We start from the raw sequence: 16,411 nt of genomic DNA on the forward strand, positions 1-16,411 counted from the left end.
GTTGCATTCAAATGTTCTGCCTATTGCTCATCTCCCGTCCGGCTTTGCTTTCTGGAAGGGCCCATTGTTCGGAGGTGGGGCAGTGATGCAGGTATCCTGCCTAGGAGATTTGAAATTGTACCGTAGGAGAACCTTGTCTTATAGATATGTTCACGAGTAGGAAAGACAGATATGTACGAACAAGTAGTAAGTGAGCAACAGTGATGGAGAGGCATAAACGGAAACAAGATTGCCCGGAGGAGAGGGCCATTTTTATAAAAACCACGTTTTTAGCCAGCGACTTCCCATGGACTCATTGCATTCATTAAAGAGAAATATTTTCATCCTAGGCTGAATGAGGAACGTTGCTCGATTCTCTTGGTATTTAAAGGTTGGCAGGGTGTCTCCATTCTGGTCTAATTGGTTGGAGAGTTTTATCAGGCACGTTACTTTGGGCCAGGGAGAATCAGCCTGTGGCCTCTTACCCTGGCCCAGCTTTCCCCATTGGAGAATGTGAGACTGTCAGGAAGTTGCACTGTCAGAGGGGTTAGCTGTGTGAAATGAATTGAGTTCCCGAAATGCAAATATCCTGCCCATTCTAAGTCTTTAAGGGAGAACCAGCCTGCAAATGAATTTCCCATGTTTTCATTGGGTGATGTCATTCCTTGAGAGGAAGCCATCTTGCTGGTGGGTTGTTTTTGTTCTGTTTTTTTTTTTTTCAGAGACCTAGGGGTCAGATAACTTTAAAGGTCGTTTTGCGTTTTTGATTGTTTTGTTTTTGACTTTGAAGCACTTATTCAAAATTCTAAAAGCCAGAATCCCCCAACATGGTGAGACTGTGAGTGATTAACAGTACGAACTTTTATAGAACATCTCCACAGCAGAGAGACATCTACAGTGTGGTTGGGCAACCGTGCTTCGAAGGGAAAATAGGTAATCGATACCTGTGAGCTTGGAGAAAGTGTTCTATTTCCTCTGCTAATGACATGGGGGGCGGGTTGCAAAGCAAGGGTGTCTGGAGCATGAAGCACTCCAAAGAAGAATTAATTTGAAACCTGAAGTGGAAGATCAGTTTCAATTAAAATTGTACTTGAATGTATATTGGCTGGAAGTGTGGAGGCAAGCACGCAGTCAGCTCGAATCCCACCAGTGTGAGCACTAATTATTTTTTTATAATCTCCTAAATTATATTTCACCCATCTAATGTGGATGGTAAACACTCTGGTGACCTTGGTATTTTTTATTACCATAATAATAATTATTATTAGTGTAATAGTGGCAGTCTAATAGGATAATTGTTAAGTATCCATTTTCACAATGATGCCCTGCCTCCATTATTTCCTGGGTGTTATATATGTTTAGCATTAGGTTCCTTTGGCGTTGGTTTTCACTCTATTGCACTAGGAGGTCTCTCTAAAGCATTTTATTTATAGATGCCCATAGACAGCATCCCATGTTTTGGACATGGTGACCCTTCGTAGCTAACCATAAGTCACATTTGGGTTTCCAGCCCGTGTATCAGCCATTGGCTCACTCAGTTTGTCAATGCAATTTTTTTGTGGCCTCTGGAAGAAAATTGTGGCAGTGGCAGGAGACTAATTGGAGTCATTTGTTACATCCCTTCACTCTGAACACCTCAGACACATAGAGAACGAAAATAAAGTTGGGCTGAAATGTTTGCAGAAGTACACTGCTCTTCTTTGTGACTCTGTTAGCCTCCGGGAACCTACACAGAGGGGCTGTGTTCTATGTGCAAAGCCCTTGACATTGCCTGCTTCACTGCTCTCTCACCCTAAGGAAACCGGCAATGTTGACTTTTTCTAGAAAGTATTAAACACTTGCAAATGACTCGAAAGCGCCCCAGGCTTATTACACCTTTTCCTGTGTGAACAAGTTCTTTCTGATAGTCCATTCTTTTTTCTTTCTGTCTCTTACTGTTGGGGATGGGCATTTGGGAAAATGACCCAGCATTATGGCCAAGCTGAAGTATTTTCCAGAGGGCGAGAATATAAATCATTTTAAGCACCTATTCCAATTGCTCTGGCAGCTATGAAACTTCCAATTTTTTTTCTTTTCCTTTTTTTTTTTTGACAGAAGATGTCCCTGGCTGCCCCCCCCCCCCGTGCCATTGTCTGTATCTGCTTTGAGCTGCCTTAGGCATAAGGGGCTGAGGACACCTTTTGGGGCTCTTTTTCAGTAGGAGAAAGAACTTACTCCCTTTCTGCTGCTCCTTTCACACCAGGTAGTTATGTGAAGAGGCACAAAAATGCCTAATTCACTTTCCTATCCTACTTTTGCTATGTGATACTTAAAGAGTTGAAAACCAAGCTGCAAAGGGATGTGTGTATGTGCGCCCTCATATGCATGCATGTATGTATATGTGTGGGTGTCTTGTGTACATGACTGTGTGTGTATGTATTGTGTGTTTGTGTATATGAACATGTCCATGAGTGTGGTCAAATAGAGTGTTTGTTTAACTATTTAAAGATGCATTGCATTTGTTTGTGCTGCATTTGTTTAACTATGTAAAGATGTATTGCTGTTTCATCTTGCCTGCCTAAGGCACCGGATTGGTTTAATAAAAAGCTGAATGGCCAATAGCTAGGAAGAGGAGGAATCTCTGGTGCGGGAGGGCTAAAAGAAAAGGGGAGCCAGCCAGTGGCCAGCCAGCTAGAGAGAAAGCAGAAGAGCAGGACGGACAGTATGCAGATGAGGTCAACTAGCCTCAGGGCAGCACATGGATGAATAGAAATAGGTTAAGTTTCATTAAAAAGCTAGCTAGAAAAAAGCCAAGCTAAGACCAAGTATTCATAACTAATAAGTTTCAGTGCCGTGATTTGGAGGCTGGCAGTCCAAGCCAACTACACATGAGTGAGTGTGTGTATGTGTTATTGTGCAGGTATGTATTTATACATGGGTGAATATATATATATATATGTGTCTATGTAAATATTCTGTGTCTGCGGGTGTGTGTGTGCATGTGTGTGTGAGCATGTGTACATGCATCCACGTGTATGTGTATGTGTGTATATATATATATGTGTGTCTTGGCTAGACTTAGATGCCTGTGGTTCCTCTTTTGAACTTGTTAGACTTTCTATTGGCCTGAGGCTAAAAGGGTTCCACTCCATCTTCTCAGCAGACACATCTTTCTCTCTTTGCTGTATCAACAAGATTGAATGCGAGGTACAGAAGCAGAAAGCGCTAAGAACATGATCTCCACTTAATAGCCATCATTAGCCTACTGCTTCATTTCCAATAAGGCTGAGCAGCAAATACAATGTGTTTCTTGACCTTCTGTCTTACTGGGACGCATTTGAGGTCTACTGTATTTTGGTTCTCTCTTAATTAATGGCTTGCATTTTCCTAGAGGTCTATTATTTCTGAGTGCCGAGTCTCAACAGCAGTCTCTTCCTTCCGTGGCTTTTTAGACAAAAGCTTGGGAAGGAGATGCAGGCAAAGCCTGTGGACAAGCTGAGAACCCTTCCATACTCAATGAAGGTCTCCTCCATTACTCATAATGATGTCCATCCTGTTTTGAGTTGATTTAGTCTTGAGTTTCTTTATTCTGTTTACTGACTATTGTGACCCAAAGAGGAAAGCCATAATTGGGTTATGGTTCTCTGCATCAAAACATGCTTAATTAAGCCCCTTTTTGTGAATGAGCACTCTGCTTATTTTTAGGACATTTGCTTAAACTATTTCAAAAATGTGAACAATTCTCCAGACCCTTTTGCACAGCCTCCTGAATTGGATCAAAATGAAGCAAGCAAGTGTTTTTTTGTAAATCAAAGACCAAAAACCATCTCAAGTTCTCTGAGATCTAGTTTCAATATTGGGCTGGTCTGTGAATGGAGTGTGTGTGTGTGTGTGTGTGTGTGTGTGAGAGAGAGAGAGAGAGAGACAGACAGACAGACAGACAGACAGACACAATAGAGCAGAGAGAGGTCCACATCAGGGTGTGTATGTGCGTTTATGTATGCACACATGTGCTTGTGGGCTTGTACGCAGGGCAGAAGGTCTGCATATTCCAGGGTTTTCCATCGTATGTTTTGACACAGGATTTTTTTTTGTTTAACCTTGGACTCACTCCCCTGTCTTCTAATGTAAGGTGCAAACATGGACCACCATGCCTGGCTTGACATGGATGTTGGGGAACTGAACTCGGGTCCTCATGCTTGCTCACAGCATTTTAGCCACCAAGTCCCTCCACAGCCCCTTTAGCCACATCTTATTTGTTCAGATGCAGACTTCTGGGCCACGATGACTGAAGTGTCACTTTTCTCTACAGGTGCCTACGGTCCTGAGCACTGGGTCACCTCTAGTGCCAGCTGCCGGGGAAGCCATCAGTCTCCTATCGACATTTCAGACCACCAAGCCCGTGTTGGCGAAGAATACCAGGAACTTCAGCTTGATGGGTTCGACAATGAGTCCTCTAACAAGACCTGGATGAAGAACACAGGGAAAACAGGTAGACTCTTTGATTTCTTTTTCTTTGTTTACCACCAACCAGAATCTGTGTTGGGATGACTTTGGTGTGTGACTTTATTCCAGCTTGCTTCTTAAATAGTGTCCTCTGCTATAGGCCGCCTACAGCAATCTTTGTTTTGACATACCCACATTGTGTTACTTCAGGCAAATATCTAATGATATTTGTGTCCCAGTTTTTACAAACATATAAAATACGTACCATCAAATGTTTGAGGAGGAACTGCTTGTTCGTCCCAGCCACCCAGAACTGAAATAATCACACAGAAATTGTCTTAATTAAATCACTGCTTGGCCCATTTGCTCTAGCTTATTATTGACTAACTTTTACATCTTAATTTAACCCATTTCTATTAATCTGTGTATCACCACGAGGTTGTGGCCTACTAGAAAAGTTCCAGCAGGTTTATCTCTAGAGGCAGATCCATCACGTCTCTGACTCTGCCCTCTTTCTCCCAGCATTCAGTTCTGTCTTTCCCACCTACCTGTTCTGCCCTACCAACAGACCACGGCAGTTTCTTTATTCATTAATGGTAATGACAGCACACAGAGGGGATTCCCACATCAATAAAATAATACCCATCTCAGAGGGTTACAGTTGTCCAGTGAATTCAATGTGCTAGGTTCATAGAATGGACTTGAAGAAGAAACTCACTAAGTCTAAACACCTGATGTGGCAGGTACTATTTACTGGGGGCTCCATTTCAATTTAAGTTTTAATTAAAAAGTAAATAAAAGCTGGGCCTAGTGACCTTCATTTTTAACCTCAACACTCAGAAGGCAGAGGCAGGTGAATCTGTGAGTTTGAGACCAGTTTGAGGTTAACGAAATGAGTTCCAGAACAACCAGGGTGCACAGTACAGTCCTGTCTCAGAAAAACCATGAAATGAGATGAGACCAAGCTTCCTGTAGTAAAAACATCGGGCACAGCTCAGCCACTACATAGCTTCCTTGGCTACCATACTGCATGCCCCAAAGATAGAAGAAGCCCTATGAGAAAACACTGTGCCAAGTGGACCTATAGAAAAATGCCCTATCTTCTTTGACAATGTGCTTTGTTTAGAATCTCAGAGTGGCCTGAGCCAACCCAGCCCTTTATGGCTCAGTCCTGATGCTTGAACCTTTTTCTTTCCTGAATGTCACTTGTCATCAGGGGATGCTGAGTGGAGTACCATCTTTTCACCATGATAAATCTACGGGTTAACTATTCCCGTGCAGCTAAGGGTTTCTGGATTGTTCACAGAAGCCCCAGATAATGTTATACTGTGCCCTCAACTCTGATGTCCCTGGAAACACTCGAGTGTGTATTATGTCACTGCTTACTATAGCCACGAATTAAGTTCATGTCTAAAGACCCCGATGATCTGAGGCTCTGTGTTGCACTAAAATGAAGTTATCTGCTTTCGCCCCATGTGGAATAGTGAACCTCAGACTGAGTTTCCTTTTTGCCTAGGCAGCTTTAGGAATGTATTTTCTTGACCAGCACCTGTCTCAAACTGCTTTAACTTGTTCACACAACTGTTGGCCACACACTCCTTACAGTGAGTCTTGGCAATGGGGTCTTTCCCAAAAGGCTCTGTGGACCGATCACCTTTGGCTCTTAACTAGTTCCTTTCCTGTGGCTGGCATGAGACTGTAAACAAGCCAGCCTCTCGGACGAAGAGGTTACTTGGGCTTTTGGTTCCAGAAGGAGTCCCATCGTGCCATCAAACCAGCATGGCACAGGAATCTGAGTGTTCACATCCTCATCTGTGAGCTTGAAGCAGAGGGCAAAGTAGAAGTTAGGGGAAGCTATGAATTCTCACATCCTGCCCTCAGTGACCTTCTTCCTCCAATGAGGCTGCGTCACCTCCACAAACAGCATCACCAGCTAGGATTCAGATTATTAGAGCCCATGGGGAACACTTCTCACTCAAAACCCCACAGGGCAGTGTAGCAGACAACTGTTTCATGGAGCTTGATTTACCCGCTTTTGTAGCTCTTCAAGGTCAACTGGTGACCCACCAACGTTACTTATTGATATCAGTGCACTGGGGTGTGCGTGTGTCTGTGTGTATCTGTGTGTGTGTGCATGTGATATTGGTGGTGTCTACATGCCCCAGCATGTGTGTAGAGTAGAGCTCAGCAGACAACATTTGTGTGTTGCTTCTCGCTACTCTGAACTTTGCCACTCCAGCCATGTCACACACCACAACAATGTTCTTTCCAAATGCCTTTCCATCTCCTCTTTCCATCTTTAGCATCATAGATCATGGATTTGCTGTTATGGCCCAGGCAATTGTCAAATTTTGTATATCAAACGTTAGTGTCCCTTGGAAAACTGTGACGCTATCTGAACACAGTGGGTGAGAGCTTTGACATGCTCGGTATAACCAGAGCTTGGAGTCAGTGCCACTTCGGTGCTTCATCCTCGAAGCAAGCCAGAGGCAGCTCACCGGGCGCCCTCCTGCAGTTTTCTACTTGACTTGCAATGCTTGACAGCCTTCTGCAGAGATAACACGTTTCCCTGACAGTTTTCAGCTTGGAATCACCGGTGAAAGGTTTCTGCAGTGTGCAGGGTTCACTCAGTGTAAGTTGATTCATGACCTTGGCCTTCCCGAAGCTGATTAGCAATCTCTGTCATCCTGCCGACTTCCTAGAGTAATGTGCTACCTGTTGCTCAGACTGTGAGCTCCTGGTTTTGGAACACAGCCAGTAGCTCGCCGATACATCTGTCTGCAGTGGAGAAGCAGGATGCAATCCCTCGTACTTCTTAGACTCCCTTTATTACTGTGGAATTCACGGGAGACTAGATGGTGGCCCTTGAATTCACTATGATGATGGCAGGGTCGGGCCGCGTGTTTCAAGTGATAGCCACTACCTGACATTTGAGATCTTAAAAGTTTCAGCAGACAGTATTATAGAAACTTTGGTACTGAAATCAACTTGTATTGTTTTTAAATGATTAACCCTAGATACTTTTCATTATGTTGATATTAAAATTAAGTCCGCAGGTTTGCTAGTATTTTGAAGAAATATCTACCTCCTGAGGGTTATGTTTGGATCATATCCATTCATATAATTCATGTGAATTCAGTACGCGTCAGCTCAGAGTCCTTTGTATCTGCTAAGCCTAAGTTGCTAATTTCCAGTGAGTCGCACGGAGACATAACCTGCAGCCTTCAAGGTCTTTGGGGATGTTTTTGCATACATATTGTCAGTTTTGAAACATTGTTCTGGGGGGATATTATCTTTTCCTGTTTCTTAAAACTAGATGTGCATCTATAATTACCAGAAAAATTAAGTTTATTCTTTTAAAAATTCATATTTGATAAGCCCTGTGGTCTGTTGTTGCTATAGCCATATCTATCTTTCATACCTAGAAAATGAAAACAATATTCTCTTTCTTAAATCATTAATTTTTCTCCAGTTATTTTGTTCATGATGATAGTGATGTATCCCAGCTCTTTGTGCAGCTCACAGTGGGAGGCAGGCTCTCTCCCACTGTGTTATAGCCCTAGCCTACAAAACATTATTTTTTAAGCCTATTTTTTTTCTTCTGTAGAAGTATTTTTACGAAGCTCATATTTCCAGAAAGTAAATCCAAGATGTATTCCCCATCTGTAGAGATCTGAGGTCACTTATCTGTAAAATAGAATGAGTCTTGATACTGAAATATCAATATAGAAAGCTAATATTTAACACTTCCTGTTACATGGAGACAGTGGTTTCCTGTAAAACATTCTTAGTCTTTAGATCTGTCTTTGCTCCTGAGACACCTCTCTCTCTCTCTTTCTTTCTCCCCTCTCTCTGTCCGTCCATCTGTCCGTCCGTCCGTGTGTGTGTGTGTCTTGTCCTGTAAATCATAGGGAGGCTTGGTTGCACTGCCCACTCTGACAGGTCATCTACAATACCCTGATTACACAAATGGGCCTCTCTGTCTCTTCCCCAGGAGATGTGACCGTCTGATTTACAGTTCTAATGCCCAGCCACCCAGTGTCATCCTCTTTCTTTGATTTGCATGGGATGAAAAGACAATGTTCTATAAAAAGACTGCATTGTAATCTTACTGTCCCGGCATTAATGTCTAGCAAAATGATTGGGTTTAAAGCTCCCGTGAGTTTTCAGACACACATTAATAAGTCTTCTCCTCCTGTGATTTTTTTTTTTAACTATTAGAGACTTTTACATTGTTTTGAACCAGTAGTTTTTCAGTACTGGCCCTGGAACACATAGTAAACATGTTTGTCATAGACCATAATTCTTCCATTTTCCCATTGCATTTTGGTTTACTGTATTTTTTTTATCTCTGCCTGTATTTTTTTCTACATATGAAAATACCATTGCACTTATTGTGGTCATCTTTAAGTAATGGTCATAAGGGGCTGGATTGGGTGCTCAACAGTTAAAAGCACCAACTACTCTTGCAGAGGGCTTAGGTTTGCTTCCCATAACCCCTTAGTAGCTCCCACCATCTGTACTACAGGAAATCCATCACCCTTTCTGGCTTCTGCAGGCACCAGCCACAAGCAGAGTGTACATGCTTACATGCAAGCAAATTCTCGCAGACATAAAACAAAAAGATCATTTTATGTTAATAAAAATATTGACTGCATTTGTAGACTCATAGTTCACGTCAACTAATAAGAAGAGTCAGAGAGCATTCGGCTTACTTAAGTTTTTCTGACCGGGGGACTTTAGAAGTAGATTTATATTATAAGAACTGTAGACTTAAGAACACACTAATTGCTCACTGGTCTACAGAGGAAACCAGGTTATTTATTTACTTCTTTCTGCCTGACTGCTTGACTTATGATAATGCCTCTGCAACTCCCTGCAAGCCTTCTGGAGCATCCCTTCAAATGCGTCTCCCATACTGAGCTCTGTTCCTGTTCACTACAGAGTACACCTTAGATGTCGGCTCTATGTATCCTGAACAATTGCTGTTCTTGCCTTGCCTTGAGGGGGACCTTGAGCTTAGAGCCCAAAGAAAGACCTTCAGCGACTGCTGAGGGTGGGCTTGAGCCTAGACTTCCAGGTCATCAAAAACAGTGAATTTGAAGTCTCAATATATCTCCTCCTGCACTTTTTCTGTTTTGATTTATTCACTATCCATCTTAGCATTTGGTCCATGTGAGCAGAAAGTCCTAGAAAGTTCACTCATTGAATGCTCGCTCTTTCCTTCCTTCCTTCCTTCCTTCCTTTCTTCCTTCCTTCCTTCCTTCCTTCCTCCCTCCCTCCCTCCCTCCCTCCCTCCCTCCCTCCCTCCTTCCCTCCCTCCCTCCCTTCCTCCTTCACCTGTTTTACTGTCTTTCATTTCCGGCTTCTGGTACAACACATCAGACAGCGAGTAGCGCACCCATTTCTCACAGATATCAAAACTAGAGTCCAATCTTCAGACATTTACGATTCCACTCCCAGCCAGCACTTTTTTTTTTGGTTCCGAGAGGGTCTGCTCTCACTGTATCCTCCCCTGGATGGGAAGGGCAAAGAGCCTCTCTCTGCATGCTTCTGATTGTGCTCATTCCATGCATGAAAACTCCAACATTGTGAGCTCGACTCCTTTCAAAGGCCTCACCATCCAATAAAGAACACTGGGAATGGGACTTTCGATGTCCCAGGCTTAGGTCCTCGCAGACTTTTCTGTGTTTTAATCATTGTTCCAGTGTTGAAATGTTTACTCGCAGACTCCCTCATCCCTGCCTTACAAACATTTAGCTCTTGTTTCTGTTGTTTTCATTTGTTCTTGTAGTATTCTTTACTTCATCTTTTTCTTTAACTTTGATAATTTTATTTTCATTAAATAAGGTGATTTTTTTTCCAAAGAAAACTTTGTATCCAATTCATAAATGGAAAACCCAGAGGTTCAAAACAGAATCTCTGTTTAAATTAAGTCTATAATCCATGAAAATAAATCAAAGGTTCCTGTGTTATTAAGTTCTAGTTTAATATATCCTCTTGAAACAAAGAGTGAGGTGAGGCAGTAACGGATTTTCTTTCCAAAGAAAGAGGAAGAATTGAAATAATTTGTAAGAGAGAGTGTCTTGTTTCCGCCTGTGTTGAAATGAATGAAAAGGAACAGTTCGGTCCTCTGCTCTCCTCCCAGGACTGATGTAGGCCTGCTTAGCTTTAGGTCTGAGTTCTGTCTTGTGTGTTTAGCTGGCTATTAAACCCTTGGCTTGAGCATGCTAGCCAGGGCTCTACCACTGAGCCACTTTGAAGCCCGAATCAAGCTCTTTGGGAACATTTTGCATCACACTTAGGTGGCCACAGCTTTCCCTTAGCCATCTGCATGCAGGGTTCCTGGCAGTGTCCGTGGTGCTTTGGGAAAGTGGTACCCTTCAGCCTCGGGTTGGTCCTGTTAACAATACCCTTGTGAACAGTGAGGGAAACTGAGTCACAGAGAATTTGGAAACTTCTTGGGACTTTATGTGAAACTATCATTTTATCCCTATTTCAAAATAGCGCTGCCATTCATCATCGGCCCTTAGGAAAAAAGCTGTCACAATGTAGGTGGGGAGCTCTCTCTTCTTCATCTAATAAAATGTAAACAAAACATAAGCTGATTTTGGAGGGCTGTATATGCACGGGCATGCTGTGTGTCTGGCAAGAAAGTCCATAAAATGAAAACGGAGATTAATGTTTCAGATACATAGTTCCCTAATTATACCTTTAATTATTCATGTAAAACAAGTAAAATGACCCCTGACAGAGACATAAATGATTTAGGTAGGATCAAATATTCATGAGATGATGCTGAGTCCCTGGGTGTGTCCTAAAAGATAACACTCAAATCTCTGTTTCCGTCCATCTGAACCGAAAGCGTGTCTGTGGAATCCATAGCAGGCTGAGAATAACCCACACTATTTAAGACCCTGCCAGCCACAGGCCTGGACGCAGCTGGACACAGGCCTGTATGTTCTGGTACTGGCCTGAAAGACACATGGAGATGTAGAACACATTAGGAGGCGTTTTATAATAGCTCTGTACCCATCAATGAATACCCATAAAACAATGCACTCAACTTTGTTGGGGTGTCCTGGGTAGCGTGGATTAGTTGAAGCAAGAAGGAACTCCAAGATGAAATTTAAGGCCCATGTGGTAGCAGTAAGGTCAAGCCTGTCTGAAAGACTTAACCCAAAACAGCCGTACAAAGGTGTTTTTATTGATTGTTACACAAAGTTGCTTTTGGGGTAATGTAATTCTTCCTACCAAGGTCCTATCTAATCCATATGATTTCTAAAGGAACGCATCACAGGCCCTCATGACTCCAGTCCTTTATTATGTATCCTTTGTAATACACAATGATCCAAGATCCTCAGGTGTGCCAGAGACATCTTGTGCCCAAAGTCGTGGAAGCTGCAAACCCCTTCAGGAAAACAGTTCTACAAATCACAGAAAGCAGTCGGTGTTTCCTTCAAAAATTCTTCCCTCTTTCCTGCAGTGATTCTTCAAGGTCAGAGTCCTTCTAGAACGCAGCCAATCACTCTAGTGTTTACCCCAGATACAGTGATCCTACTAAGTTCCTACAACACAGCTTCATAATAATTTTGATAATATTTCTCCACTTTGTGACAGGACATGTGCCCCTTTTAATGTTTTTTAAGTAGATAAAGCAAACAGGAGCAAGAGAAATGTCTTGGGTCTACATGTTTGCCTCATAAGTATGGGAATCCAATTTTGGATGCCAGCACCTATATAAAACCCAAGTGAGATGGTGCCTTCTTTCAGTCTCAATGCTGGGAGACAGAGAAAAGAGGAGTCAGGGCTCACTGGCATTCTAGCCTAGCCAATCAGTGAGCTCCAGGTTCAGTGAGAGGGTCTATCCCATCAAATAAAAAGAGTTATCCAGGACAGCATCCAACTTGGACCTCTGTCTTTTATACTCATGCATGTGTATACCCATGTACACATATGTTCACAGGAAACACACACACACACACTCTAAAGGAGAATACTTTGTGATACATACCAATTACATTAAGTTCACATTTTAGTGTGATTAAATAGCGTGTTTGTGCAATGTAGTTGCATTTGTTCATTCCCATATGGTCCCTGTAAACTTCCACCAAGTTTCCACCAGCGACTCACTGCTCTGCAAAGCCTAAAATATTTACTGATGGCCATTAAAGGGAAAAGTGTGCCGACCTCTATTCTCAAGCACACCCCCAGCAGGGCGATGCTGGAACAATGCCATCGTTTGTTTAATTGGCACAAGCAATGCTTGCTTTTAAACTTCATTTTATTCTTTAATGCATTGTCCCGCTAATTGAACATTTACTGTGTATTTTTCAAAAGTTGGTGAACAAGTGCCTTTTGAAAGCAATAATAGGGGGATTTATGTGATAGGGGCTCCTTCTCTTGCTTTTAATGCTTCCTTTCCATAGCAAAGCACCGAAACTAATTGCCCTGTTTCAGAAATGGGTCATTAGTCTCGTCCCTATCTTTTATGTGGACCTAATTTTCATGCACGATTCCTGCGTGAGGCGCTGACTGGGATCGCTTTCGGAAGAAGAGACAATGAGAACCCGAGTGCCTTCCCATGGCTTCCACAGGCTTGCCTTTTGATCTTAAGCCAGTCAGTGTATCTCTTGGCAGCTGCCATGTATTTAGCAGCCAATAAGAAGTTGTTACATGAATGAATGAATCAGCTTTAGGGGAGTGGGGGATGGGAGTGAGAATATAGCAGTCGTAAAACTGAAATACTTTTGTATACTTTTAAATAATCTTATTCCCTTTGGAAAAACTAAAGTTTGTGGAAATAGAATCCATATGATCCTTGAGTTCTTGTTGCTGGGGTTTGAGAAAGAAAACAATATTTTTAATATTTAGGGTTTTCATTGGTTGAGGCTTTTATGTTGTGGATATTGTTTGTTGTCATCAACTGAATGTCATTTCCTTATGCTTCAAGGTAAAGGGAGGCAGTACAGGAAATAGAATTAGGGGCCAGGATTTTAGTGAAAAACTAATGCCTTGTTGGGCTGGTGTGTAACCTTAAAGACCACCATCCACAGCTCTGACTATCCGCCCATTGTTGCTACCATACTATGGGACCAGCCTCCAAAAATCTTTTTCATGCTCTCCTGCCTGAGGCTTGTTCATTTTGTTTTGTTTTGTTTTTTTGGTTAAAGGAGCATGCAGGTCACAACTGTCATATCTTACGTTTCTTATTTGATTTTAGACCTTGAATCCTAGGGCAGCCTCAGGAGTCAGTGCTTTAGGTGTGTCTTGCTTTCTAGAAGCATCTCGATTTTCCCCTCTCTGTCAAATGGAGAAAAAATTCTGCCTCCTCTCCTTGGGAATTGTCACCACTAAGAACTGTTGAATTAGCCCTTTGCCTAGTAAGATAGATGCAAGCAAATTTCTGTCCCCCTCTTTCAAGGACATTAGTGACAAACTAGAATACAATTTGGACTAGAGTCCAAATTGGGCAATTGGTGCATTTATTAGATGTATTATCAAAGCATGAAGGATGGACCACTTGGAGGGATGTGGGTGACCCCCAAAAGTATGGATGCTGACCTTCCCGTAGCCATGCATACGTATAGTTCCCACTTTAGCTAATCTTCCATTTACTATGTTTCAGCACCCCTGAAAGCAGGGAGCAATGTGTCAATAGGGCAGAATGACATATAGTTAGCTGGGCTCATAAGGGATTGGCTGGGTTCATAGGAGCAGGTCCAGTGATGGTTCTTCTCTGTAAGGGAACCCATGGCCAGCAAACCCAATCCCCATAGCTCTTCTGATATAGGTGATCGATGGCTGTTAATGCTCAAAGGAGCAAGAACCAGTTGGTGATGGTTCAGGAGCACTCTGTAGCCGCAACGCCTTCCTTTACTAAAGCTAGTGATTTTGAATCATCTTATAGGTGTATGGGGAAGTCATTCACACCATGGTAAGACGTGAACTTGACCGAAGCAGTAGAACGACCAGTGGTTTGAAACTCACTCTCTTTTTCTTCTCTCTCTCTTCCCATTTGACAGTTGCCATCCTTCTGAAAGATGATTATTTCGTGAGTGGCGCTGGTCTGCCTGGCAGATTCAAAGCTGAGAAGGTGGAGTTTCACTGGGGCCACAGCAATGGCTCCGCTGGCTCAGAGCACAGTGTCAACGGCCGGAGGTTTCCTGTGGAGGTAAGAGACCTGGGAACCCCAGGATTCCCACTGTTGGCTGCCGTGTCCTTACGCTGGTCATTCTGCAGGCTAAATGAACATACCCTGCTTTCCTTTCTCAGGAAACCCTGTATCCAGAGCATGGCAAAGGGCTCCCCACAAGACTCGGCTTTGCTCTAGAGGAGAGCCATAAAGAGTCCATGGACACAGTAACTTTAGCCTGCTCAGTGATGTCCATCATTTTTTCCCCTTTTGACAGTTTCTCTTCTCTATCCATTTCTCAAGCCCTCTTTTCTGAAGGTGACATTTTCTGTGATGCATAGACTTTGCTGTCACTCTTTAGAAAACGGCAAGGCTGGTGACATGAAAAGAACTCTCAGAAGCCTCTCTGAGTTGTGAACTTCTTTGAAGGGTTTGTTTTGTTTTGGTCTCTGCCAGCTGTTGGGACAGAGATTGTGACCATTGATTGCATGAACCTCTGTCATCTTTTTTTTAGGTCCCATGGTGACATTGCTTCATTCTGCAGTCATTTTGAGTCCATCCTTTCGTAGATCCAGGGTAGTGACCAGAAGGCCATGGTTCAGGTGTATAGAGTTGAAAAAGAAGTCCTGTCATAACCAATCTCTTTATCAATGTCACCTGGTACATCACATGTGTTTTGCAGGCCCTTTTTTCTTTCTTTCTTCATGTGTTTGAATTTTATTCTGTTAGGGTAACCTGTGCCGATTGGCTTGTTTCTCATGTGCTAAGCTTGATAGGTTTGTGGCAGATCTCACTAGATGTGGTGGTCTTTGGTTATACAACACAGGAAGTCACTGTGGAATGCTGGGATGTTTTCATCCTAGGAACCAGATGGCAGAATATCATTTTCAGCTCTCAGTGTTTCTCAGTTTGCGTCTCATTTGATAGCCTGATAGATATTTGAGACCCTCTTCACAATGAAAACACATGTATTTCACATGTATGTGTGTGACTTATAAAGTGTTAGGTATATTATGTAGCTCCCCAAGCCTGTTTATTAACCTTCCGCGAAGACTTGACCCTTGTGTGAGAACTTGTGCACATCGGGAAAGGCATGGATATCTCCTCCGTGGAGATGCTTTTGAGGGTAAATGGGACAGTGCGTTCAACGCCAGCTTTTCTTACTGTATTCTCACAATGCAGACCACTTTCGATCCCAGAATGTGTGAAGCTTCCACCCCAACGGTGTGCGAACAGTTCTGCTGGCTGCTCTTGGCATCTATTCCTGTCCCTCTGCGTGGGGATTCTGCAGAGCCTACAGAAAGCCTCGTTCCTCCAAGGCAACCCTTACTTCAGTCACAAGTTAATTTTCTAGAATAGCTCATAGAATTTAGGGAAACAATTACATTTCACTAGTTTGTTGCAAGTGGTATTTTAAGGGTTCTAGAGCAATCTGTTAGAGAAAAAGAATATAGAGTGGGTCTGGTATGATCCTGGACATGGGAGCTTTCTGACGTCACCATGAACGAGTTCTTATTCAACCTTCTTGTGTGTCAGTTCCTTTCCCATTTTCCAGAGATCCCCTAGTCCCGTACCTATGAACAGTCGTTTTCAGATTTCGTGAAAGTGTGAACACCATAGAAGCATGTACAGAAATGTCTGCGCTAGTGCCAGGGGCTTAAGCAGGACAGCCTAGCTAGACCTGTTTCTCCACATTCTTCTTGGGCTGGCTGTGCCATTTTTGTGCATGGAGAGAGACCAGATTCTCCCAGTGTGAGGGTTAGTTATCCTATCAGACAAGGGAACATTTTCCTTAAGGGCAGTTCCAAGACACAGTGTCTGGCAGAATGGCCTTGTATACACTCCATGTATACACTCACATGTATCACCATG

The 16,411-nt window shown here is 42.9% G+C and overlaps 1 protein-coding gene across 2 annotated transcripts in view; it reads left to right on the top strand.

Moving 5' to 3' along the window:
• The window catches only part of Ptprg (protein tyrosine phosphatase receptor type G), a 666,884-nt gene that overhangs the window by 381,148 nt on the left and 269,325 nt on the right, over positions 1-16,411 (top strand). For both annotated transcript variants that reach the window (XM_075988580.1, XM_075988581.1), the window contains exons 3-4: positions 4,271-4,450; positions 14,430-14,578. In XM_075988580.1, the coding sequence (XP_075844695.1) occupies positions 4,271-4,450; positions 14,430-14,578 (329 nt within the window). The remainder of the gene's footprint in view (positions 1-4,270; positions 4,451-14,429; positions 14,579-16,411) is intronic.

The sequence above is a fragment of the Microtus pennsylvanicus genome, chromosome 10 (assembly GCF_037038515.1).
Source record: "Microtus pennsylvanicus isolate mMicPen1 chromosome 10, mMicPen1.hap1, whole genome shotgun sequence".
In the NCBI taxonomy this organism is placed as follows: Eukaryota; Metazoa; Chordata; class Mammalia; order Rodentia; family Cricetidae; genus Microtus; species Microtus pennsylvanicus.